The 25,103-nt window shown below is 53.2% G+C and overlaps 1 protein-coding gene across 12 annotated transcripts in view; it reads left to right on the top strand.

The window, feature by feature from the left end:
* GSE1 (Gse1 coiled-coil protein) overlaps positions 1-25,103 on the top strand; it is a 151,986-nt gene that overhangs the window by 107,591 nt on the left and 19,292 nt on the right. For 8 of the 12 annotated variants that reach the window (XM_064273695.1, XM_064273692.1, XM_023558102.2 and 5 more), the window contains 2 exons: positions 9,452-9,670; positions 22,980-23,179. In XM_064273695.1, the coding sequence (XP_064129765.1) occupies positions 9,452-9,670; positions 22,980-23,179 (419 nt within the window). Of the gene's footprint in view, positions 1-9,451; positions 9,671-22,979; positions 23,180-25,103 lie in introns of those variants that run through there. The other 4 variants (XM_064273697.1, XM_023558106.2, XM_064273696.1 and 1 more) reach the window with 1 other exon arrangement.

Here is a 25,103-nt window from a genome sequence, read left to right as displayed (position 1 = left end):
CCGTCTGCGGTGACATGATTGGTGTTGAATGGCAGAGCTGCTGGGTGAAGGCCCCTGCGGGTGCAAGGGTTCCCCCCTCCCTTCTTCTTGTTCTCTCGGCCTCTCACCTCTCTGGTTCAGGGTCATTATCCATGGCTTTCATCTAGGCCTTCATTTGCTCTTTCACTTTTAGAGGTGGTCTTGGCTCAACCTGACAGTGGCTCACAGCGTTAACCTTGGGGAGCAAGTACGGTTTGGGAGCAGTCTCCTTAGAAACTTACAACTTATGGGGAGGTGGCGTTTTTATCTTTAAAAAAAAAAAAAAATCAAGGCATGAGCAGGCCACCCGGGTGCATCTGGAACTTGAACCGCCTCCCTATGGCGGCCTCCCTGCCCCCAGCCTGCAGAAAAATTGCTTCATGCACGTGAGCTCAGGACCTGCCGAAGGCAAATGTAATAATGAATTTATTATGAAGCCATGCGCCTCCTGGGTCACGTGACACCCATGCACCTCGTGGTCTGCAGTGGGTGATCCTGGTTCACTAGGGCTGCAGAGCAGTGCCCCTTTGGCGGGTGGGGGCCAGGGGGCCAGGCAGCCTTTATTTGTTCACAAACATTTCTTTCTGCAGTAATGAAAAATTACCAAAAGGGGTGATTAGAGAATCCAGGTCCAGATTGTACGCCCAAGGCCTGAAAGGGGTACCCCACTGGGCAGGGCCTCTAGGGGTATAATTACGCTCGGGGGTGCTGCCAGGGGCAGGGGCGGATTGGTGCTTGAACCGGGACCCAGCAGAAAATTCATCTCAGCTATTAGCTTGTAATTACAGAGCATGGAGAGAGCAGGCCTGAGGTCTGGAGCCGGGAAGAGCAGGGATGAAAGGAAGCCATAATTATGGGATCTGCAGGGGGCGGAGGGCGGCTGCAGTGTGCTGATTAATAATGCCCCTACCCAATGCCCTGCCCATCCCTGAGCAGAGGGAGATACCGTATTTAATGGAGTGTTAGAGCTTGGCTCTCGTTTTAAGCCCTGCTGCTGGGAGAATTCGGACAGTGGGCAAGCCCATTTGGGGTCTGTCCTGAAGAATCAAGAACAAGGTGGTTTTCTGGAAAATTCCAACCACTGCTTGTTCAACTCATTCTCTGCAATTGGGTTTTTCTTTCTTTCCTTTTTTTTTTTAAAGCTTTGTGCTGCTTCTGACCGTATTAGAAACCCAGACAGAAAAGGGAAAAAAAGTATTCATTAAAGAAATTGCACTTTGATGAAACAGGCAAGAGAGGCGTCAGGCCTAGCCCAGTGGTTTTGTGGCTGTGGGTGACTTCCGTGCTGCTCCACACCTTCCCTGCTCATCCGTGACAAGGAGGTCGGGTTATTTTGTCACACTTGCATCCTGCCTCTGGCTTTGGCAGCCACATGGGGCCCAGGGAACAGCGCCCTGGGGCTTGGGAGAGATACTGGCCATGGTTTGAGGGTACCAGGTTTGTAGGGTGCCCGAGGCCCAGGGTCAGAGAGCTGTTGCATTATGCCCTCGAGTATCTAGATGTGGCTACCCTTTGTCCCCCGAGGGGGCACGAGGCAGTCACTGAGGGTGGCAAGGAGGAGCCTATCTAGGGAACATGAGCAGCCCTATGGAAATGAGGAGGTGAGGAGTCCTGGGGGGCGGCGACTTGTTTCCTGCTGAGTGGCGTGTGTTGGGAGGGCATGTTCCAGGCAGAGCTCCCTCAGGCCCCCCCTCCACCTGCCTGGCCACCCCGGGCCCCCCAGCCCTCATCCATCACGGCCTGAAGGCCTCAGAGCTTATTCCCAGCTGCTAGGATAATGAATTTACATGAGATGATAATGTAGACAAGGATTCAGTCAGTGGCCGGGAACAGGAGTTAATAAATACCTCTCTAATGAGGGCAGGAGAGCAGGGGCTCCCGAGGGCATGGGGCCACCTGGAGGCCCTCCCCCCCGCCCACCCTCTGGCTGGGGACCCACGGTGGCACCTGCCTTGGCCTTTGCCACTACAGAGCTCCTGTGTGGGGAGGCCTGCACCCACCTCCCTGGGGATGGCAGGGCGTTGTTCTGATGCCTGGCAGCCAGGGGGCCCAGAGGTGGCCTTGACATCCCTGAAGGGAGATGGCTCCAGGAGGTTGTGTCAGGTCCACTGCAGGCCCAGGGTGACCCTGTGCGAGCCCTATGGGTCGCGTTGAATGTGGCCTGTGTCCCTCCACCCATCTTTCAGAAGCTGGCCCCTCCGAGGGCTACGGTGGTCCTGCACTGCCTCCCCCTCAAGCACCCGCCCGCCCTTCGATGTACGCACGCTGAGGAGAAATCCTAATTTTAGACTCCACCTAATGAAGCTGCTTGTTTGAAATTCTATTTTAAGTGTCCTGACTTCAGCGGAGCAGCTTTCCCAGCTTGTGGATCTGGAGCCTGGGGCTGATACCACGATGGGGACGTGGGCTCAGGGGACTCCAGGGACGGGGGGGAGGGGAGCTCTTAAGCAGTGTCAGGAAGCGGTGCCAGGCTGTGTCTGAGGGGCAAAGGGAGGCCCAGCCCTGGGGGGACTAGTGTCTGGAGGCTAGCAGGAGCTTGACACAGGGAGGAGTGGCAGAGGGCAGCTCTGCCTATCAGCACCTTGGCCACCAGTGGGGAGGGAGAGGCCTGGGCTCCCAACACCCCACCTGTCACGCAGACAGGAAGGCCTTGATCTGGGGCTGGACAAGCCAACATGTGGGGTTAAGACAAAGGAGTCACCGTGTCCTTATCTATAGCCCAATTCACTGCAGAAAAATTAGAAAACAGAGAGGTAAAAGAATAAAGATAAGAGAGAAAACTGGTCCTCTTGCCACCCTGTGTGTCCCAGCCTGGCCTGGAATCACCCCAGGGCCTCAGGGTGCCAGGTGAGCTTGAGGCAGGCTGATGGGTCTGTGGCTGGCAGTCACAGCACATCCACCTGAGGCACCAGCTGGCCAGCCTGCCATGGAGGTCACTGGGCAGTGACTTGGCTCTGCCCCCCAGACCTCGGGACTGGCCACCATGAGGCGTGATGACAGGGCTGTACTTCCCCCTCCCACATCTCTTGGCAGCGTGCAGTGTAGCCTGCAGGGCAGGGCAGGGCAGGGCTGACCATCCCATTGGCACTAGGGTGCTGTCCGTCCTCCCCCAGCAGTTGTGGATCTGGGCCTGACCACCTTTACATAAAACGGACACAGGCCCTGGGTTCAAATAATCCCAGCCCCACTGGGGGGCGTCTGTCAGGCCTTGGACCATTTCATTTCTTTCTGGAGCGTGCCCTCTCCTGTCTGTGAAGTGGGCCCAATGACACCATGCACATAGGGTTGCTGGGGTTAAAAGAAAGGAGTATGGGGAGGAGGAAGGGCATGGTGATTCATCTCCAGTGGCCTCAGAGAGACACATTTTGGAGATGCTGTGTTGAGAGTGAAGGTGTGGACTGTTACTTTGTAGACAGGAAAGGGGCCCTGGTAAGTAAAGCCGTATTGAATAGGAGGCCTCGAACTACCTGATCTCAGAACCTCCTGTACAGCTACAGTAGTCAAAACAGACATATCAACCGATGGAACAGAATCAAGAACCCAAATGTAAATCCATCCACCTGTAGTCACCTGAGCTTCAGCAAAGGCCCCAAATCCATTAAATGGGGAAAAGACGGTCTTTAACAGACACAGTGGCAAAACCTGATGTCCGCCTGTAAAAAAAAAAAAGAAAGAAAAGCAGGACCCGTACTTTACCCCGTACACTAAAACTAATCCAAAGTGTGTCAGAGGCCTTAATACAACACCAAAAACTATAAAGGTCATAGAAAAAAAAAATAAGGTCAACAGTAGAGGCCCTGATACGACCGTTTCGAACAATGATAGGGTGTTTCCTTAAAAACCTAGACATAGACATACTGTATGATCTAGCAAACCCACTCCTAGGAATACGTCATAGAGAAATAAGAGCCATCACACAAATAGTTGTGCACACCCATGTTTGTTGCAGCATCGTTCACAGTAGCAAAAAGATGGAAAAAACCTAAGTCCCCATCAGCAGATGAGTGGATAAACTACGGTGTATACATACAGCGGGGTACTATGCAACGATAAAGAACAGTGGTGAATCTCTGAAACATCTCACTGCGGGAATGAACCTGGAGGGCATTATGTTGAGTGGAGTAAGTCGGTCACGAAAGGACACTTAACTATGTGAGACTACTATTATAGAAACCCATGAAAAGGTTTCCACGCAAAAAATCTTTGATGGTTACGAGGGAGAGGAGGGTTGGGGAGGGAAAAACACTAACTAGACCATAGGTAAGTGGTAACTTTGGTGAAGGGTAAGACAGTACGTAGTACTGATGAAGTCAGTACAACTTGACTACAGCAAAATTGTAGAAGCTTCATAGACACATAGAGCTTCCCTGAAGGACCAAATTACTGGGCTGAGGGCTGAGGACCATGGTCTCAGGGAACATCTAGCTCAATTGGCATAACATAGTTTAGAAAGAAAATGTTCTACATCCTACTTTGGTGAGTAATGCCTGGGGTCTTAAAAGTTTATGAGGGGCCATCTAAGATACTCCACTGGTCCCACCCCGTCTGGAGCAAGGGACAATGAAGAAAACCAAAGACACAAGGGAAAGATAGTTCAAAGTAGTAATGGGCCACAACTACCACAGCCCCCACTGGTTTAAGTCCAGCACAACTAGGTGGTACTATCACCACTGACTGCTTTAACAGGGATCACTATAGAGGGTTCCAGACAGAGCTGGAGAAAAATGTAGAAAACAATTCAAACTCATGAAAAAAGACCAGACTTACTGGTCTGATAGAGACTGGAGAAACCCCAGCACCCTTTTAACTCAGTACTGAAGTCATTCCTGAGGTTCACCCTTCCACCAAAGATTCGACAGGTCCATGAAACAAACAGTAAGAACACATAGCTCAACCACGTATGAGACTAAATGAGCACACCAGCCCAGGGGCAAGGATGAGAATGCAGGAGCTTGGGCTTTTGAAAGGGAGAGAGGTGACAGCGGAGGGAAGGTGATGATGACCAATAGAGCACGTGGTCACTCTATCACTTATCTAATGCCATGTAACAAATTGTCCCTAACTTTGTAGCTTAAAAACATTATTTCACAGCTTCTGTGGGTCAGGAGTTCATGAGTAGCTTAGCTGGGCTGTTCTGGCTTGGAGTTACTCATGAGGTTACAGTCAAGATGTTGGCCAGGGTTGTAGCCATCTGAAGGTTTGACTGGGGCTGGACTCTTGTTTCCAAGATGACTCCGTCACGGCTTTTGGGTGGAGGCCTCAGTTCTTAACACATGAGATTCTCCACAGGCTGCTTGAGCATTTTCATGATAGGGCAGCTAGTTGCTCTCAACACAAGTGATCCAAGAGAGAGCAAGGAGGAAGCTGCTCTGCCTTTTATGACCTAGCCTCAGAAGTCACACCTCATCAATTCTGCCATATTCTATTCATTGGAAGCGAGTCATTGAGTCATTGCGTCTGGCGTGTGCTCAAGGGCTCCACCTGTTGAAGAGAGGAGTGTAAAGAATTTGTGACATTGTTTTTGTATGTGTGGCTGCATTTCTAAATGATTGCAAACCTGTTGCTGTTCAGTGCATACTGAATCACAGTGACCTTACAGGACACAGTGGAACTGCCCCATAGGGTTTCCAAGGAGCACCTGGTGGATTCAAACCGCCAGCCTTTTGGTTAGCACCTGTAGCTCTTAATCTCTATGCCACCAAGGTTTCTGTAAATGACTGCAGTTGCCTGTATTTAAAGTGTGTGTGTGTTTAAATCTTTTATCTGGGCATCATGAATAGGCCTTGGGCTAGATGGGTGGTCAGTAGTGTCATGAGTAGTGAGGGCACTTGATTTGGGCCCAGGAAAACTGCATTTGTTCAAGTTGTAGACTTGCTGTGTGAACTTGGGCCTCAGTTTCTTCACCCATGCTCACTGGCCTCCCAGCACTGACTAAGGAGATGGCTGGAAGGAGCTGGTGACACGGTGGGGACGGTTATGATGCTGTGGCCCCTCGCAGGCCTGTTTTCGGTGTATTGACCACTGACAGACTGGTTTGTAAGGATCTCTGAGGTCTCCTTAAATTGTCCCCTGGGACGGTTTCTATTCCTCCGGTTGGGGGCCCCTGGGTCCTTCCAAATACCTCATCCTCCGGAAAGTCCTCATGGTGACTCTTTGGAGTACCTCATGACCTGGCTCCCTGTGGGAGGGGCTCCACCCTAAGGCACTTTGTATCTAGAGAACTGCCCCCCCGAAAGAAACTGTGGACACACAAGCAGGGGTGCTGATGGTACTTCCCTGATGAGTGGGACCAGCAGGGCCTCTCGTTCGCCCTGGTCAGCACCTGTGTGTAGAGTTGTGCCCTGGGAGTCCCCTGTGTAGCTCTGGTCTCCCCTCAGTCCTGGGACATCCTAGGTGTCAATCTTCGCCTGCCGCCACTGGCTTCTAAGGGACATGGAGCCAGCTTGGTGCCTGAGATGTTCGTGCCAAGCTGGGCTGTTGCCGGCTCCCGGCCTGTGGGGGGTGGAGAGTGGGAATGGGATGGCAGAGTGGGGTGCCCACCCAAAGCAGCACACAGGCTTTGATGACAGGTCTGGTCCGTCTGAGCCAGGTGGGCAGCACAAATCTGCCACTGTCCTGTGTGAGTTTGACCCGGCTCCCTCCCCCATCCCAAACGGGGTTCTGCCCTGGGCTGTATAATAACACAGTTAATTCTGGTCTTCCAGAAAGACCACAAGGAGGACAAGCAGGGGTCAACCTCCTGGATCAATGCTGCCACAGACCCTTTTTTTTTTTTTTTAATTTTCATTGTGTTTTAAGTGAAAGTTTACAAATAAGTCAGTCTCTCATACAAAAATTTACATACACCTTGCTATATACTCCTAGTTGCTCTCCCCCAATGAGACAGCACGCTCCTCTCCACCCTGTATTTCCGTGTCCATTCAGCCAGCTTCTATCCCCCTCTGCCTTCTCATTTCCCGTCTAGACAGGAGCTGCCTACATAGTATATGTGTCTACTCAATCCAAGAAACTCACTCCTCACCAGTATCATTTTCTATCTTATATTCCAGTCCAATCTCCGTCTGAAGGGTTGGCTTTGCGAATGGTTCTTGTCTTGGGCTAACAGAAGGACTGGGGGCCATGACAACCGGGGTCCTTCTAGTCTCAGTCGGACCATTAAGTCTGGTCTTTTTACGAGAATTTGAAGCCTGTATCCCACTGCTCTTCCGCTCCTTCAGGGGTTCTCTGTTGCACTCCCTGTCAGGGCGGTCATCAGTCGTGGCTGGGCACCATCTAGTTCTTCTGGTCTCAGGCTGATGTAGCCTCTGGTTTATGTGGCCCTTTCTGTCTCTTGGGCTCATGATTACCATGTGTCTTTGGTGTTCTTCATTTTCCTTTGCTCCAGGTGGTTTGAGACCAATTGATGCCTCTTAGATGACTGCTTGCTAGCGTTTAAGACCCCGGATGCCACTCTCCACAGTGGCAGGCAGAATGTTTTCTTAATAGATTTTATTAAGCCAGTTGTTATGCTGGCCTTCAAAGCATTCAGTTTATTCAGGAAACTTTTTTGCTTTTGGTTTAGTCCAGTTGTGCTGACCTGTCTTGTATTGTGTGTTGTCAGACCCACTTCTTGGTGAAGCCGGGCCTGGCGGCTGCCATATAACCTCAACAGCTAGCAGGCCAACTTGCTTGCAGTGGGTGCTGGGCTCTGAGATCCTTTGCTGCCGAGGTGCAGACCTTCACAGAGAAGATGTTGTTCCCTGGGGCTCACGCTGCCCCCATGTTTTCCTTAATCCCCAGCGGTCCCTGAGTGGCCTGGCGGTTTTACCTAGCCCTCGCCCTCAGGTGCCCCCAGGTGTCCCCCGCCCCATCTTTCTGGTGGGCAGTGGGGTTTGGGGCTCACGTCCAGGTTTCGGGAGGCCTGGCCCTGTCCAATCACCTACGGACATCTCTGCCCACCTGGCCACATCAGAGCCTCCTGGCCCCTGGGGTGACATGGAAACAGGTTCCAGTTACACGTTTGTAAATTTGACACGATCCCCTGCGGGGGAAGGTGCTCAGTGGGCAGGGAAGTGCCCCTCACTCACTTCTGCCTCATGGAGTGGGCCCCAGCCTGGCAGAGGAACCTGGGGTCCCCTCCTGGCTGCCCAGCCTTGCCAAGCTCAAGCCCTGCCCCCACAGTGTTCCAAGCTGCACCCAGCTGTACCCCTCCAGGTGATCCCCTGGTGCCCACCCTCTCAAGTCTTCCGTGTTTAGAAGTTAATTTGCTTGTCCTGTAAGGACCAGCTGCCCCCACCAGGGGCGAGTGGCCTTGATTTACTTCCCCTCGAGTGTCCCCAACAGGGAGCAGGACCTGTTAGGTGGCCTCCCAGAGGGCGGGAATGTTAACGGAAAACTTATTTATGGCAGCGCTCACCCGCCCCTGAAATGCAGCTGAGCTGTCATTGATCCACTGGAAGGGGGAAGGCTGCTTCGTTGACGCTTAGACAGGGAATTGAACGCCCAGTGCGGGGGCACTGTCGCAACTGATGTCATTGCTGGCTGGACACAAACCTCCCGGTGCCGCAGGTGTGACCTCGGCCAAGTGGGAGGGCAGATTCCTGGCCACGGGGTCACTCTGATTTCCAGATACTTAGCCTCTCCTGCCAGGCCTGGCTGGTGGGAGCCCACGGCAGTGCTGTGGGCCGCTGGTTTCTCCCTCATTTCTCCCCTCCCACCATCGACAGGCCCATTTCCCTGGGGCCAAGACACACTGCACCCCTCCCCTCTGGGTCCCTGGGTAGCTTTGGGATTCCAGGGCATGCTGCAGTAGCAGGCTAAGGCCCTGGGACCAGCCTGTCTGGGTCCAAATCCTGGCTCTCCCACTGACCTCCCGTGTGGACTTGGCAGTGTGTGCGCCTCAGTCTCCTTTTCTGTAAAATGGGTGCAACCACTTGGGTGCTGTGATTGGCACCTGGCAGAGTAAGCTCAGGGAATGTGAGCCCTGCCTGGGTTCTCCGTCTTGTCACAGTGAGGCCCTCCCTCCCCGTGGCATGCTTCTCTCTGCTCTGAGGATGGCAGCTCTCTGCGCTATGCCCTGTACTTCGGTCTCCCTCGCATCCTTCCATGGCAGCGAGGACAGTCTAGGGGGTGTTGTGGGGTCTTTTGTGGCCTGCTGACCTGGGGCTGCCCTGGAGGGGTCGTAGGGTTGTGTTTGGTCGAGCCATGTGGTGTCCAGAATCCTTGGGGTCTGGAGCACGTTGGCTTCTTAATGACAGGTGGTGGAAGGGTCACCATGTGGGGTGTAGGGTCCCCTTGGATCCAGCATGCTGACCCGGCTTCTCTGCAGCACTGACCTTGTTCTGCCTCCCGCCTGTCATCTCCCCGCATGCCGCCCTCCGGGCCCCCGCGGCCCTCTGCTCTGGTGCTGGCTCTCTGCTCTCTGGGTGACCTGGTTCTTCTTTTCCTGTTTCAGGCATGAGCCATGAGCCCAAGTCCCCTTCACTAGGAATGCTTTCCACCGCGACCAGGACCACGGCCACCGTCAGCCCCCTCACCCCCTCACCGCTCAATGGCGCCCTGGTGCCCGGCGGCAGCCCTGCCACCAGCAGCGCGCTATCCGTCCAGGCTGCGCCGTCCTCCAGCTTTGCCGCTGCGCTGCGCAAGCTCGCCAAACAGGCGGAGGAGCCCAGAGGTAAGAGGAGCCCCACGCTGGGCGCCCGGGAGGAGCAGGCGGAGGCCGCTGGACAGCTGTTTGCCTAGGGCCAGACCCTTGATGGCGCTCGGTGTCAGCCGGAGCAGCCCCTCCCACATGCACACTTGCTTGTGCCAACTTCTTGCCTTCTCTCCTGCCAGGGCCTGGACTGGGTGGTGCTGGCTGGACCGCCGAGCCTACCCCAGCCAAGCCCCTGCCCCCTCTGCTTTGCTTCTGTGCCTCTCTCTGCCCTCTTGTCTGTTCTTCCTCAGCTCCCACAGTCGCCGTCAAGGTCCAGCAGCGGAGCTGTGTACCCGTTGGCCCCTGACTGTGAATCAGGAGGAGGGGGTATACTGGGTGCAGGTCCCCAACAAGCTCCAGGGCTGGATGGCCTCTCAGACATGGCCGGAGATCACAGTGTTGCTGGGAACTTGCTTGGCCCCCAAGCTGGGGTATCTGGGATTGAAAAAGGGACAGGGACAAAGTATCCTAGGGTCTGGAGCCCTGGCTGCTGTATCATCTGGGCAGTGAGCTTGTGTGTGATACTGGGCAAATGGCCATCCTCTTTGGGCTTTGGTCATGCCCTCCTTCGGGGTATAAGAAGGTTCTCATAGCTCTCTTTTGGCTCTGGCTCGGGCCCTTTTCCGGACCCAGAATGACCATCCTGCTGCCGGGTATCGGTACTGGTGAGGGGTGCTGGTGGACAAGTGCGGGGGCAGTTTGGTTGAAGTCGCTGGGAGACTCAGGACCCTATGGAATCTGGGTGCAGGCCTTTCAGAACCCTGGTCTCTGCTGGGAATCCTAGCCATGGCTGGAGCCGGGGCATGGCTTCTGAGGCAGAGGAAGCTGGTATCCCAGGTGTCTGCCTCTTCCTAAAGGCCTGAGCTTGGGCTCCGTGGCCCCTAGGGCACCCAAGGATGTGGTGTCTGGGATGGCGTCTGTGTTATGTGGTCAGGGGCCCTGGTTCATTGGCGGATGTTTGCCCAGATGAGGGTGGGTAGGATGGCCTTATTTGACTCTCACCTGGGTCTCTTCTGCTGCTGGTTCTGTTTGAGTGGGGTGTAAAGGGTGGAGCACAGTGGCCCAGGAAGTGACAGTGGGGCTGCATTCTGCACTGTGGGACCCCCTCTCACTGCCCGTTCCTGCCTGCCACCAGTTACCCTGTCCACTGGGCAGGGGCACTCTGCAGCCACAGTGAGTCCTCATGTCTCTGCTTACCCTCCTCACTCTCACGTCCCTGAGCAGGGGTGGCCCTGAGGAGCTGGGGTTGCACAAGGCCGCACTGCAGCCCGAGGCCCCTGCCTGCCTGCCCCGCCGCCCTGGCTTGGAGAACACGCCTCAGGCAGGAAGTGAGCCCCTGGCTCTGCAGCCAAGGAGCCTGAGAAGGGGGTTTTCTGCAAGGCTGCAAGGAGGAAGAGATGAGAATCTCCCTGGGGCAGGGTCTCCCAGCACCCAGGGCTGGCACGAGCTCTCGAAACAGCTATTAACATTGCAAGGACACTGCCCCTGGCTCGGCCAACTCGCCCTGTGCACGTTGCGACCACACTGGCAGCTGTGTCCACTCCTGAGCCTCCGGGCAACACCACACAGTGTCTGCGGAGTGCTGGCAGTCTTCCCAGGGGCATGCGGGCCACAGCCCCAGAGCAAGCCTGCTTCACTGTCCTTTGTCCTCTCCGCGGAGCCTGCAAGAACAAGGTGTGCTGCCCTGCGTGATGGCAGGGGATCCAGCAGGTGGCTGCGGGGCCTTGCTCAGTTCGTGGCTGGCCCGGGGCGTCCACGTGACTCCACTGGAGAGGGAGACCGGCCTTTGCGGCAGAGGGGTGTAGGGGTGGAGAGCGGGTCCCAGCAGCTGAGTGACCTGAGAGTGTCCCCATTGTGCAGATGAGAAGGCCAAGGTTCACGGAGTACGCCATCTGTGGGCACCTAACATGGAAGCTTGTGCTCAGCCCTACCCAGAATGACTTAAGAGAAACTCAGCCTTTCTGAGCAGTTTGAGCCCAGCTGCTCAGCCCCACTCAGCTTTGGCATGGGGAAATGGGAGGGACACCCAGGGTTGCACCTTCTCGACCATCCTCACAGCCGGACCTCATGCTGATGCCCATTTGCTCACAGAGTCACCCTGGCTCTGCCACTGTGTTGCCTTCATCTGTGGAGTGGGCTGACAGTCCTGAGTAGCCCCATTGCACAGGTGAGGAGACTGAGGCTCGGAAAGGTCACGTCACTATGCTGAGGTCACACAGCCAGGGGGATGTGGCTCCCGTGTGACCTTTCCCAGTGGATTTGGAGAGCTGGAGTTAGGACCGTGTCCCAAATGGAAGCCCCCTCCCAGTGGTGCGGGGAGCCAGGTCTGAGAGCCCACAACGGACAGAGCTGGCAGCCGCGCCTCCCCCGGGAAGTTTCCGGAGTCTGGGGGTGCAGGGCACGTGGGGGTATCTTGCGGGCCTCAGCTCTCCTGCCCAAACTCCCCACCTGGAACCAGGAGAGCAGTAAGGGGTGGCCTTCAGGGGACTTGGCAGGGGCGGGGGAGGCTTGTTGTGTGTCATCAAGTTGATTCCAGCCCACAGTGATCCATGTGACAGAGTAGAACTAACTGCCCCATAGGGTTTCCCCGGCTGTAATCTTCACGGAACCAGATCGCTAGGTCTTTTCTCCCCGGGAGTGGCTGGTGGGTTTGAACCACTAACCTTTCAGTTAGCAGCCGAGTGCTTAACTGTTGGTGCCACCCAGTGCTTCTTGGCAGGGTGGATAGAGTTTTTAATTTTTAATTCTTTTGTTGTTACTGAGGTAGAAATCACATACCACAAAATTCATTACAATGTACAGTTCAGTGTTTTTTAGTGTATTCAGAGAGTTGTGTGATCATCATTGCTAATTTGGGAGCGTTTCATTGCCCTATCTCTGAAAAGAAGCCCCGCTGTCACCTTAGCATCACTTTCTCTCTGTTGATTTGTCTATTCTGGACATTTCTTATAAACGGAGTCCTATAATGTGGCTTCTTGAACCTGGCTTCTCTCACTGGGTGTGACGTTTTCAAGGTTTGTCCACGTTGTAGCGTGCGTCAGGACAATGCCGTTTTTCATGGCTGAGTGATAGGGTGGCAACCCTGATCCTCCTCCTGTGCTCCCTCCTGGACCCAGCCAGGGCCTCTCCCTCCTTCCCCACGACCAGCCACTTACTGAGTGCCTGCTGTGTACCGAGCTCTTGTGTTCACACTCCATTTCTCAGCACACCCCTTGGCCCTGTTTTGACATCCACTTTACTCCAAGCTCACCCAGGTCCTGGGTCAGAAGAATGAGAGAGGAGATTCAAACCTGAGTTAAACTCCAAACGCAGATCTTAAAAACACTGCAGCACCCCGCTGTCCCTGCCAGAGCACACCTCCTAAGCAGGAGCTACTAGTCTTGACTGACCCTACATTGGTCCCAGGTGTGACCCTTGCCTGGCCTTCTGGGCTACCTGGGGTTTCCCAACCTTAGTCACAGGCCATGTGGCTCCCCCCGGCCCCGCCTTGAGCCAAGACATCACTTGGCAGTGCCCCTGGCAGGCGTCATCAGCTACCTTGGCAGGTGGAGCCGCTCCCCTGTTACCCACACTCCTGTACACCCAGGAAAACAGGAAGGAGAGACCCCACATGCACAGCACCTGCTATGCACGGGCTCCTTAGTGTCTGGGGACAAGGTTCCTTAACAGCAGGAGGTTCTGAGTCCACCCCCGTATTGGAGCGGGTAGGATGGCGGTGATGGGTGGATAATCCACACCTCTGGAAAGCTGCCATTATAACTCCCACTGCCTTTTCCTGTGTCGGCCATCTTCACGTCCTTCTTTGTCAGTATGCCTGGTGCCATAGGCATACCTTTGCACCCCTGCCACGCCCTGCGCTGCTTCTGAAAGACCCTTCTCATCTCGAACCACCATACCAAGTGCTTCCACTGCTGCTCAGGCTACTCTGTCCTCTGCTTCGAGTCTCAGGGGACACAGTTGAAGATGCAGTCCAGTTGAGCCATGTGCCAGCTGCTCTGCCCGAGGAAGGAGGGAGGAAAAGGGAGAAGTCCACCCCCTCTGTAGGGCTCCTTGTCATGTACCATGTCTGACCCGCAAATTCCAGTGTGCTTCATTGGAATTTCATTTTTCCTGCAGCTCCGAGGAGTGTTCTCATCACAGACAAGCTGCCTGCCAGGTCACCGAGCTGGGTGGTGGGGCTGGGTGGCCATCCTGGGACAGGGGCTCAGGCACCCCGGCTGCTGCTAGGACTTGGGACTCCCATAGTGAGGCCCCTGGGCCTGACGTGAACCCAGACCAAGGCTAACAGACAGAGTGCACAGAAATGGCTGACTCAGATGCAAGCCGTGATGCTTTTCCTCCCTGCCATGGGACCGGGGCATGTGGGCTGACCTTTCTGAGCTTCCAGTGTGCTCAGGATCCAAAACACCCAGGATGGGATACAAATATTTGCCTCCCACGGGCTTCAGGATTTGGTGAGAGCATCCTTGAGCCAGGCTGATGTGCCCAGTATGTGGGGTGTCACCACTAACACGGCACCCCCTCCTTTTTTTCTTCTAAATTTTATTGTTGAAAATATACAGAGCAAGACAAACACCAATTCAACAGTTTCTACACCCATTTGGTGATACTGATTCCATTCTTTGAGTTGTGCAACCACTCACCCTCCTTCTGAGTTGTTCCTCCCTCATTAACATAAACCCACTGCCGCCTAAGGCTCCTATCTAATCTTTCGAGTTGGTGTTTTCAGTTTTCATTCCATATAGATAGTTCTTAAAAGAGCAAATGCAGACATTTCTTACTAGCTAGTTTTAAGATGACTTCAGGGAATCTTTTTGGTTTAAGGTTTAAAGATTATCTCAGGCCAATAGTTTCAGGGGTTCGTCCACCCTCCATGACTCTAGAAGGTCTGGAGTCCATGAGGATTTGAAATTCTGTTCTGCATTTTCCCCTTTTGATCAGGATTCTTCTTTGTAATCTTTGCTCAAAATGTTCAGTAATGGTAGCTGGGCACCATCCAGTTCTTCTGGTCTCCTGGCAAAGGAGGCAATTAGCTTCACATTCCATGTCCTCTTCCTATTCCTGGCTCTCCTTCCTATGTTGCTCCAGATGAATACATAGAGACCAATTGCTGTGCCTTGGACAGCCACTTGCAAGCTTTTAAGACCCCAGGCACTATGCAGTGAACTAGGAGATAGAGCAGAAGCACTAAACACGTTACTAGGCCAGTTAACTGGAAATTAACCATTTCAGGAGATAGCATATGATTAAGAGCCAACAGTATGGAAGGAAAAGTCCAAGATGCATTGAAGGCACTGGCAAGCCAACCGGCTGAAGAGATTGGTGTATGTGCCCATTCCAAAGAAAAGTGATCCAGCAGAATTATGGAAATTATTGAACAATATCATTAATATCACATGCAAGTAAAATTTTGCTGAACATCATTGAAAAGTGGTTGTAACGGTACATCGACAGAGAACTGCCAGAAATTCAAGCTGGATTCGGAGGAGGACGTGGAACCAGGGGTATCATTGCTGATATCAGATGGATCCTGGCTAAAAGCGGAATACCAGAAAGATGTTTACCTGTGTTTTATTGACTTTGCAAAGGCATTTGACTGTGTGGATCGTAATAAATTGTGGATAACATTGCAAAGAATGGAAATTCCAGAACATTTAATTGTGCTCATGCCGACCAAGAGGCAGTCATTTGAACAGAGGAGGGGGATACTGCATGGTTTAAAATCAAAAAAGGTGTGCATCAGGGTTGTATCCTTTCACCATACTTAGTCTGTATGCTGAGCAAATGATCCGAGAAGCTGGATTATATATGAAGGAGAAGGGGGTATCAGGATTGGAGGGAAGACTCATTAACAACCTGCAATGTCCAGATGACACAACCTTGCTTGCTGAAAGCAAAGAGGACTAGAAGCATTTACTGATGAAGGTCAAAGACTTCAGCCTTCAGTATGGATTATACCCTCAACATAAAGAAAACAAAAGTCCTCACAACCAGACCAAGATAAGCCACGTGATGATAAACAGAAAAAAGATTGAAGTTATCAAGGACTTCATTTTACTTGAGTCCACAATCAATGCCCATGGAAGGAGCAGTGAGGAAATCAAACGACATATTGCATTGGGCAAATCTGCAAAAGACCTCTTTAAAGTATTAAAAAGCAAAGATGTCACTTTGAGGACTAAGGTGCACCTAACTCACGCCGTGGCATTTTCACTTGCCTCATATTCATGCAAAAGCTGGACAATGAATAAGGAAGACCAAAGAAGAATTGATGCCTTTGAATTATGGTGTTGGTGAAGAATATTGAATATACCATGGACTGCCCAGAAGAATGAACAAGTCTGTCTTGGAAGAAATACAGCCAGAATGCTCCTTGGAAGCAAATATGGTTCAACTTCATCTCACATACTTTGGACATGTTATCAGGAGAGACCATTTCCTGGAGAAAGGACATCATGCTTGGTAAAGTAAAAGGTCAGCAAAAAAGAGGAAGACCCCTGACGAGGTGGGTTGAGGATGGCACAGGATCGGGCAGTGTTTCTTTTTGCTATACATAGGGTCTCTGAGTCAGAGCTGACTCGACAGCACCTAACAACAGCAACTAGGATGTTCCATGAAGTTATGATCCTAAACCTGTAAAACTAAGGAAACAAATCCCATGACCATGAGATGTTTGGCGGTACATACATAAGCAGCTTCAGCAGCTACTTTTTTTTTTTTTTTTTTTTTGTCGTTGTAAATATATCTTAAGTGGTTAAGGTTGCTTGTCACCTTGGCTAAGTCATGATTTTCAGTGGTTTGTCAGTTATGTAATGATGTAGTCATCCTGCATGATGTGGTCTGATGTGATAAGCCAATTAGTTCTGAGGGCCCTTCCTTGAGGGTGTGGGCTGCATCCAATATATTTATGGACATTCGGACAAAGTTCGCTTGCTTACTCTGGATCCTGCGTCCAGCTTGTAATCATCTGACCTCCAGTTCCTGGAGCTTGAGCCAGCTGCCTGCCATACTGCCTCCCGATCTTGGGATTCGTCAGCCCCGACAGCCTGTGAGTCAGGAGTCTGCTGTCTTAGCTGCCAACCTTGGATGAGTTAGCCTCCTCAGTCTGTGAGCCAGCGGCCTCCTTTCTGGTCTGCCTGCAGCTGGAAGCGTGACCCACGGACTTAGGACTTAACCAGCCTCTACAATTGCATAAGCCATTGCCTTGAAATACATCTCTCTCTCTCTCTCTCTTTCCTGTCTCTCCCCTCTCCCCTCTCTCTCTGTGTATATAGATGCTTCGCTGGTTTTGCTTCTCTAGAGAACTCAGCCTAAGATAAATACTTGTCATACAACTTTTGCCAATTCAACTTTTTAAAAGTGTACAACTTACTGACAGCAGTTACAGTAATTGGCTGTGCAACCTTGTCCTTGATGTGATTTTTCCATCACTGTTAACCCCCTTTTCCCCATTCCGCCAACCCCTAGTAGCCACTAATAGACTGGTCACAGTACCATTTGCCTTTTCTCATCTTTTTATATAAGTGAGGTCATGTAAGACTGACATGGGGGTGGGGTCTGACCTCCTCTAACTTCACAAGGGGAAAGGCGAATCAAGATCAACAGCCCAAGGCTGATTTCTGTGAGGCAGAGGTCAGGTAAGCCTCCTCTCTCCACCATCTTTACCAGTTCCAACACCAACTGTCCCTTCCATAGCACGCCACTTCTTTGCTGGGTTCAGTAACTCCCTGCAATCACCACACAGAACTCACAGACCATACTCAAGACTATGGGGTTTGTCAGGGAAGCAACAGGTTACAATTCAGGTTCAGAAATGCTCAGGACACGGTTCTTCCATCAGGACAGCCTCTTCTCAGCTGTGCCCTCAGGCATGCCTCTCTTTGGCCCTCGGCCTCTGTCCTGCTCAGGCAAGTGTTATGAAGTTCATTTAGCTCTGCCGATAAGTGCCCTAAGGGACTCCGCTCTGCCAGTAAGCCTTGGCCTAAAGGTGCTCAGCTCTAGCTCCGCGGGTAACCTGGAGGCACCACAAGTCGGACATTATTTGTGCTTTCGTGATTGGCTTATTTCACTCAGCATAATGTCTTCAAGCTCCACCACACGGTAGCTAGTGTCAAAACTTCATTTGTCCTACTGGCTGAGTAGTATTCCATTGTATGTGTGTACCACATTTTGTTTATCCATTCATCTTTTCATGGATACTTAGGTTGTTTTCACCTTTTGGCTATTGTGAATAGTGCTGCAATGGACATTGGTTTACAAGTCTCCTTTTAAGTCTCTGCTTTCAAGTCTGTTGGATATATGCCTAGGAGTGGAATTTCCAGTCATATGGTTGTTTGTTTGTTTTGTTTTGTTTTTTGCCACACTGTTTTCCACATCAGTTGTACTGTTTGGTATTGCCACCAGTAATGCGTAAGTGTGCCAATTTCCTCACATGCTCGCCAACATTTGTTGTTCTGTCTTCGTTTTTGTTTTTTTTCTCTTAGCCATCCTAGTGGGTGTGGAATGGTATCTCATTGTAGTTTTGATTTGCATCTCTCTGATGGCTAATGACTCTGAGCATCTTTTCATGTGTTTGGTGGCCATTTGAATGTCCTCTTTGGTGAAAAGTCTGTTTGAGTCCTTTACCCATTTTATGATTGGGTTATTTGTCTTTGTTGTCGTCAAAGTTTTATGTATATTTGGATTAGGGTATTGTCGGATATATGACTTGCAAGTTTATTAGGTTCTTGTCGGAGATACGGTTTCCAAAGAGTAGCTTGTCTTTTCACTTTTTTTGTAAAAGTCTTTTGATGAACAGAAGTTTTTCATTTTAATGAGGTCCTATGTGTTTATTTTGTCTTTTGCTGTTTGTACCTTTGTTATAATATTAGGTAATCCATTGTTAAAAACCAGGCCTAACAGCGCTGCACCAGTTTTTTCTTCTAAGAATTCTACGGTTTTAGTTTGCACGTTTGGGTCCTTAATCCATTTTGAATTTGTTTTTGTCCGTGGTGTGAGGCATGGAACCTGTTTCATTTTTCTGTCTGTGGAAATCCAGTTTTCCCAGCACTGCTTATAGAAGAGACTTTTCTTTCACCATTGAATGGACTCGGCACCTCCTTATCCACCCACACCTGCTCCTGTTGCACCCCTTATTGTTGGTGGTGGTAGCAGCAGTTGAGTCGGGGCCAACTCATGCACCATGGAACCAAACGCTGCCTCATCCTGCACCATCCCCATGATCGGTTGTGGATTGGAACGTTGGGACCCATGGGGTTTTCACTGCCTGATTTTTGGAAGTAGATTGCCAGGCCTTTCTTGGTAGTTCATCTTAGTCTGGAAGCTCCGCTGAAAACTGTTCAGCATCACAGCAACACACAAGCCTCCAGTGACTAACAGGTGGTAGCTGTGCCTGACGTGGATTGTCTGGGAATCAAACCTGGGTCTCCTGGGTGGGAGGCAAGAATTCTACCACCGCTGCCTCATCTAAGGGCATCTAGTTGGTACTTAACTGTGTGCTTGGCTGCTCGAATACTTGTCTGGCAGGAAAGCCTCCTGGGGCCCAGTTATCCAGAGTCCCTGCCAAGTTGGGCCCCTCTGTGGTCTTGAGGTTTCATTTTGTGCCTGGCCTCCACTCCTTTCCCATGAATTTGGGGTCTCAGCTGTTAATTATGTGCCTACTGGCCTCCGGCACTCATCTGTGAGGTGGACATTGGGTGACACGGCTGCGCTCTGTTCCTGTCATCTCTGATCCCGATTAGTTTCATTGACTAACTCTTTGCTGAATACCGCCAGTTAATTACAGTGATCACAGGCCTTCCCCTGCGCCCCCCGGTGAGAAGGGAGGCTCGGGGGCCCCGCTAATTAGAGGGTTCGTTGTTGAGGTATTGATTGCCACCGCTCTTGAGGGTGAGTAATGGCCTCCCACGTCCGAAGGGATTAGGCCGCTAATTGCCAACAGCCTCCCATGACACGATACACTCAGCAAGGGTCAGCCAGCTGCCCACTGCCCTTTGCTCTCCCCCTGACCCACCAGTACTTAGAAAGGAAGCCTATTCAGAGACGATGCAGGTATGTCTTAAGATATAGGAGCTAATAACTGGGGGATGGTTCCAAGGGACAGAAGGGTGGTCGAGAGGCATTGGGGATTGTGGGGAGAGGGGCTCTGGGGCCTGGCCACTCTGTAACGTGGGGTAAGGATAGGCCACCAGGGGCCTAGCATACCATCGGTTTGACACAGCTATTCTCATCCCCCTTGTCCATCTGCCCTGGCTCCCTAGGAGGTCTCAGAGCCCCTCAGACCTTTGGCCCCAAAGCTCCTCTGGCAGCGGGAGACATGGGGTGTCGGCCCCTGGCAGTGTCTGCCTTGCTGGGGTGGTGGCACTCTGTGTTTGTTTCATTGGTCTCCACCCTCCCTCCCCTGCCCAGAGCTATGCTAAACCAGGTGCATTGGTGCCCCCAGAAGATGTATGCCCAAGGCCATAGGTAAACAACCCGCAAAAGCAATATACATAGCAGCGTTGTCCTAGTCACCAAGAGGCAGAAATGGCCCACATTTCCCTCCATGGGCGAACAGGTACACATGATGTGTCCGTCCACATGATGGAATGTTATACAACCACAAAAAGGGGTGGAGTTCTGATACATGCTTCCACAGGGGTGGACCTCAAGAATATCATGCTGAGGGAAAGAAGGTCGACATGAGATCACATATTCGAGGATTCTATTTATACGAAATATCCAGGGTAGGCAAATTCATAGAGATAAAGTCAGTTTGTGGCTGCTGGAGAATTGGGGAGTGACAGCTAATGGGTCTGGGGCTTCCTTCTGGGGTGATACAGATGGTCTAGGATTAAGTAGTGGTGATTACACAACATTGTGAATGTGTGAAAGTCACTCAGTTGTTGACTGTAAGCGGGTGAATTATATGGTATGGGAAGTATCAATAAAGCTGTTAAAAAAAATGCAGTAGTAGAGATCCCATGGAAATGCCTTTTTTAAAGGGAAGGATGCTGTCTGTCCCTAATATTTCTCAAAAGTTTTAAGTGGATTGTGTGTCGAAATCCAGAAACACACAGAAGCAGTAAGTATGGATCGAGTGAATGTTTATGGCAGGCCACCATAGAGCCCTCACCCCATCAGGAGACCATGGTGCCTGACCTGTTGCTGCTCCTCCCACCGCTCTGTCCCCTCAGGTTGGTAGAGCTTTCCAGGCTCTAATGCCATCAGTCAACTCTGCGTCTTTTGGACTAGGCAGACAGACCCGCTCTGGGTGTGCCTGTAGGCGTTTGGCTTCCTGTTTCATGGGGTTTGTGGCATCCTTTCCTGTGCTTGGTTCAGACCTCACGTTGGGTCTCCATCCTGAGAGTACCTCAGACTGTGCCCTTCTGCTGCTGACAGCGTTGGGGCTGTTGAGAGCCTTCTCGTGTCTGGTGGACACAGACCCGTATTCTGGTAGGAGGGGGAGAGACTTTGGTCCGGTGCTGGTGGGTGGCTACTCTTGCGAGATGTGCCTGGTTTTCTGAGGGGCTGCACACAACACTCCCTTGGTAGTGGGTGAGGTTTCAGGAGGCTGTGCCCACCCTGGCTTAAAACAACCAGGACTTCCCTCCATCACATTTGTTAGAGCAGATAGTCCCAGCCAGCCATTTCTGCAGCCCACCGCCCATACTGTCCTAAAACTGGCTTCTCACGGTGGACTCCTCTGACTTGCCCAAACCAAGGGTCTCTCACGACCCCAGATGTTCTCTCTGCCTAGAGAGGCAGTACTTAGCGCTACTTAGCCTGCTTTCACCTGCTTGGTGACCGCAGGCTTCTTTGTACTCACAGGGCAGCCCAGAGCGTTCCCGAGCTAAACAGGGCTGAGCTTAGATCTAAACCTGTCTGACCCAGTGCCTGATTGTGGGATTGGCCTTGCCTTGGTGCTGCAGAACTCTTGGGGTGTGGTCGGTGGCTGGGTTTGGGCCACGGAGAAGAGGTGGCGCTGTGGGCAGCAGCTGACTGGTCCATCTGGGGAGTCAGGGTCACACCTTAGGGGCAGCAAGGTGGCTCTGGGGTGTGGCCTGTGGGATCCATGGGAACAGGTCTGGCTGGCCTGGGTATCTCCTGCAGGGCCGCCCTGCACAGTTGTGTGAGCTGTGCACAAGCCTATAGGGCCTTTCTTGATTCCGGTGTTAAGAGGTTGATGGTATTTCTGGGGCAGGTGACAGGAAAGTGGCCCAGGGAGGGTCCTGCCAGCCCCACAACCGCTAGAGTGCTTACACGGATGAAGCTCTAGTCTTGCCCCCACACCACCTCCCTAGAGGGTGGAGAAATGAGGGTGACAGCTAAGGGGTGCAGGGTTTCTTTTTGGAGTGGTTGGAATGTTCTAGAATTTGATGGTGGTGGCTACACAACCTTGTGAAGGTACTAAAAACCACTGATTTGTATGCTATAAAATGATGAATTTCAAGTCACAAGAAAATTGAAAAATAAATGCATTCATTTAAACAAGCCCCCTCCCTGGGGTCCACCTGCAGTAACCCCCACACTGTGCCTCTGCAGTCACCTCTGCATCCCCATCCAGCCGGCCACCGCCTCGTCTGTCTTTCTCAACTGCCAACCACCATGGCGTCTGTCTCCCCAGATGGACTGAAGGCTCTTGAAGGAGGCCCCCTTTTCTTTTCCTGTGATTCCCCCGCCCCCTACAAGCTTAGAGGCGCTCAGAAAATCTCTGGCCATCTGGAGGAGTCCTGCTGGTCTCGTTCCTGCCCCCTTTTCACACTCCTCAAGAAGCCCTGGCCTCTCTCGCTTGCCCTGTACAAGCGTGACCTGGGCTGGTGGCCTTGGTGAGGCACTGACTGGCCCTCCGCTCACCCTAGGTGGAGGAGGGGGCAGTCTCATGCGCGGTACACGCCCACCTGAGTGCGCTAGGGTGTCATTACCGAGACCCCAGCTGTGCACAGATCCCTCTCAGAATCCCGTGTGGTCTGCAGGCTCCATGGCTATTCTGGAGGGGGCGCCTTGGTAGAGGTGGCACCTGCCCCTCCCACCCATGGCCCATCTGAAGTGGGGGGGCTCCCCTTCGCTTGAGGGTGAAGCTGGCACTAGGCATCCACACCTGGCGCCTCTCACTGAGCCGGGACCCGTGGGGAGGGGAGAGGAGGTTGGAGAGAGGCTTGGCCCCTGGTCAGCCAGGGAAGCGGAGTCGCTGGGCAGCTCCCAGGAGTGTGGCTGATGCACCTGGCCTAGCACACATGTACCTGGAGCTGGAGCTGGAGGGGCTGGGGACAGATCTGTGGGCGCTCACACTGCATTTTCTGTCCTCCAGGGTCCTCACTGAGCAGCGAGTCATCCCCTGTGTCCTCTCCAGCCACCAACCACAGCTCCCCTGCCAGCACACCCAAGCGGGTGCCCATGGGCCCCATCATTGTCCCCCCAGGGGGCCACAGCGTCCCCAGCACACCCCCTGTGGTGACCATCGCCCCCACCAAGACTGTCAACGGCGTCTGGAGAAGTGAGAGTCGGCAGGTGAGAACCACAGGTCACATAGGCGGGGTCAGGGGGTGCCTGGGACAGAGAAGGCACCTCCGAGAGGGGAGCATCAGGCACCAGCATCTGTCAATGGCTGGAGCCGTTGCAGCCGAGTCTCCTGCCCGCTGTGGGCCTTGGTTTCTTCTGCAAAGTGGGGACAGCACTGCCCACCTGGGGAGAGTCGTGAGGCAGAGTGCGAGACCATGTAACGGCGCTTAGGGTGGCAGCTTCAGTCTGCACAGTCAAGGGACAGTTGCTGTTACAGTGACCCTAGTGCCCAGACATGCCGGGAGGTGAGACAGGAAATGGCGTGCCTGGCCCACTGACCCGCCAGGATGAGAGGTCCAGGGAGGGTGTGATTCTCATCTTGGAGGCCCAGTGGGTACTCCTGGACCCTGGAGGTGGCTTTGGGCCAGGACTCAGGGGTGGCCTGACTTGTCATCTCTGGCTTGTGTGACAGGCCTGTCCCTTGGCATTATTTCCGGCCAGCCATCTGCCCTCGGACCCTCTCCACCTTGTACCCCGCTAGTGTTGCTTGCATGTGTACTGTCTGAGGGTCTCCCACAGTCCTGGATGAGGAGCAGGCAGGCCTTGGCTGTGTGCTTGCCTATACGCCTTAGCCCCCAGAGGGGTTTGGGGCCCGGTGCACTTGGCTCCTCCCGGACCTCTTTGGTCCTCTGCTCCAGGGAGCCCTGGCTCCCTGCCCTCAGCTGCCAGCCACCACCAAGGGCCAGTTAATCTCGGGGACCCCACATCCTCTGGCTCACGCAGCGGCAGCTCCCGCCCTCTCCTCTGTCATGGCCCGGTGGCATCTGGTCTTGCCGGGGCCCAGCTCAGGCCTGGCCTGCTGGTGACAGCTGCCCCCAGCCCCCATTGTTTCATTCCTCCCTCAGGCGAGGCTCTTCCAGCTGGCCCTGCCCTCCCACCCGCTGGGGGCAAGCTGCTCTGAGGTCAGAGCCCCACGCCCAGCTGCCTGGTCCCCTCCTGCCCCTCGATGGGCATCTCATGAGTCTCCTCCTCGGGGAGGCACGAGTGCCTTCACCACATGGCTCTGCTCTCAGCACCATCGTTTTCCTTAGTGGGCCCTGAGAAGGGGCCAGGGCAGAGCTGTTGGCAGCTTAGTGCCAGGGCAGCTAATGATACAGAGCACCAGCAGGGAGCGAGGAGGGGCTGGATTGCAGCTGATGGATGGCTCGTCACCCACACAAAGCCTCCACCAGGATTTCCTACTTCTGGGCGGGTATGGGGGAAAGGAGAAGGAAGAACCTCATGAAGTTGGTGGTAGAAGAGGAGACAGGCGGGAGGCGGCTCTGGAGCTTCCTCGTGGGGATCACTGCTGTTCCCAGGAGCTTGGCAGGGAATGGCAGATTAAAGGGAGCCGTCGATTGCAAAGCTAACAGGGCATGTCTGCTGACAGGGTGGCAGAGTGGCCTCTGATAACCAGAGGACAGCGGTCCTTCCCTCCATCCCCGTTCACTCTTTCATCTATGGCTATAGCTCTGCTCACAGCCATGGCTGCTCAGAAATAATAAAGAGACACTGCAGGTGCACCCCAACGTTCAGTGGCCTGCTGGGGGTGGCAGGAGACCCTGGCCACTGCAGCTTTGGGGACTTGGGGTGGCTGGCCAGGCCTGGGTTAGGGGCTCTGCCCCACTTTCCCCACCCTGTGTGGCCCCTCCTCAGGCTCCTGGCCAGCTGCCCTAGTTCCCAGAGGCTGGGCTAGCCCAGTCAGACCTGGAGCACAAAGGTGAGGCCTGGCTCTCCAGCCCCTTGCCCTGCCCGTCAGCCCTCCCTGCTGGCCTCTCAGTCCAGCTGGGAAAGTGCCATCTGGCCCAGCTGCTTTCGTGCAGCCTTTGTCCTTGGTAGGGAAGAGAAGGGCCTGCTGAGGGGTGCTCTGAGCCGAGCAGGCCCCTCCTGGACC

The sequence above is a fragment of the Loxodonta africana genome, chromosome 21 (assembly GCF_030014295.1).
Source record: "Loxodonta africana isolate mLoxAfr1 chromosome 21, mLoxAfr1.hap2, whole genome shotgun sequence".
NCBI classification, from domain to species: Eukaryota; Metazoa; Chordata; class Mammalia; order Proboscidea; family Elephantidae; genus Loxodonta; species Loxodonta africana.
This window is presented reverse-complemented; position numbering and strand designations above follow the sequence as displayed.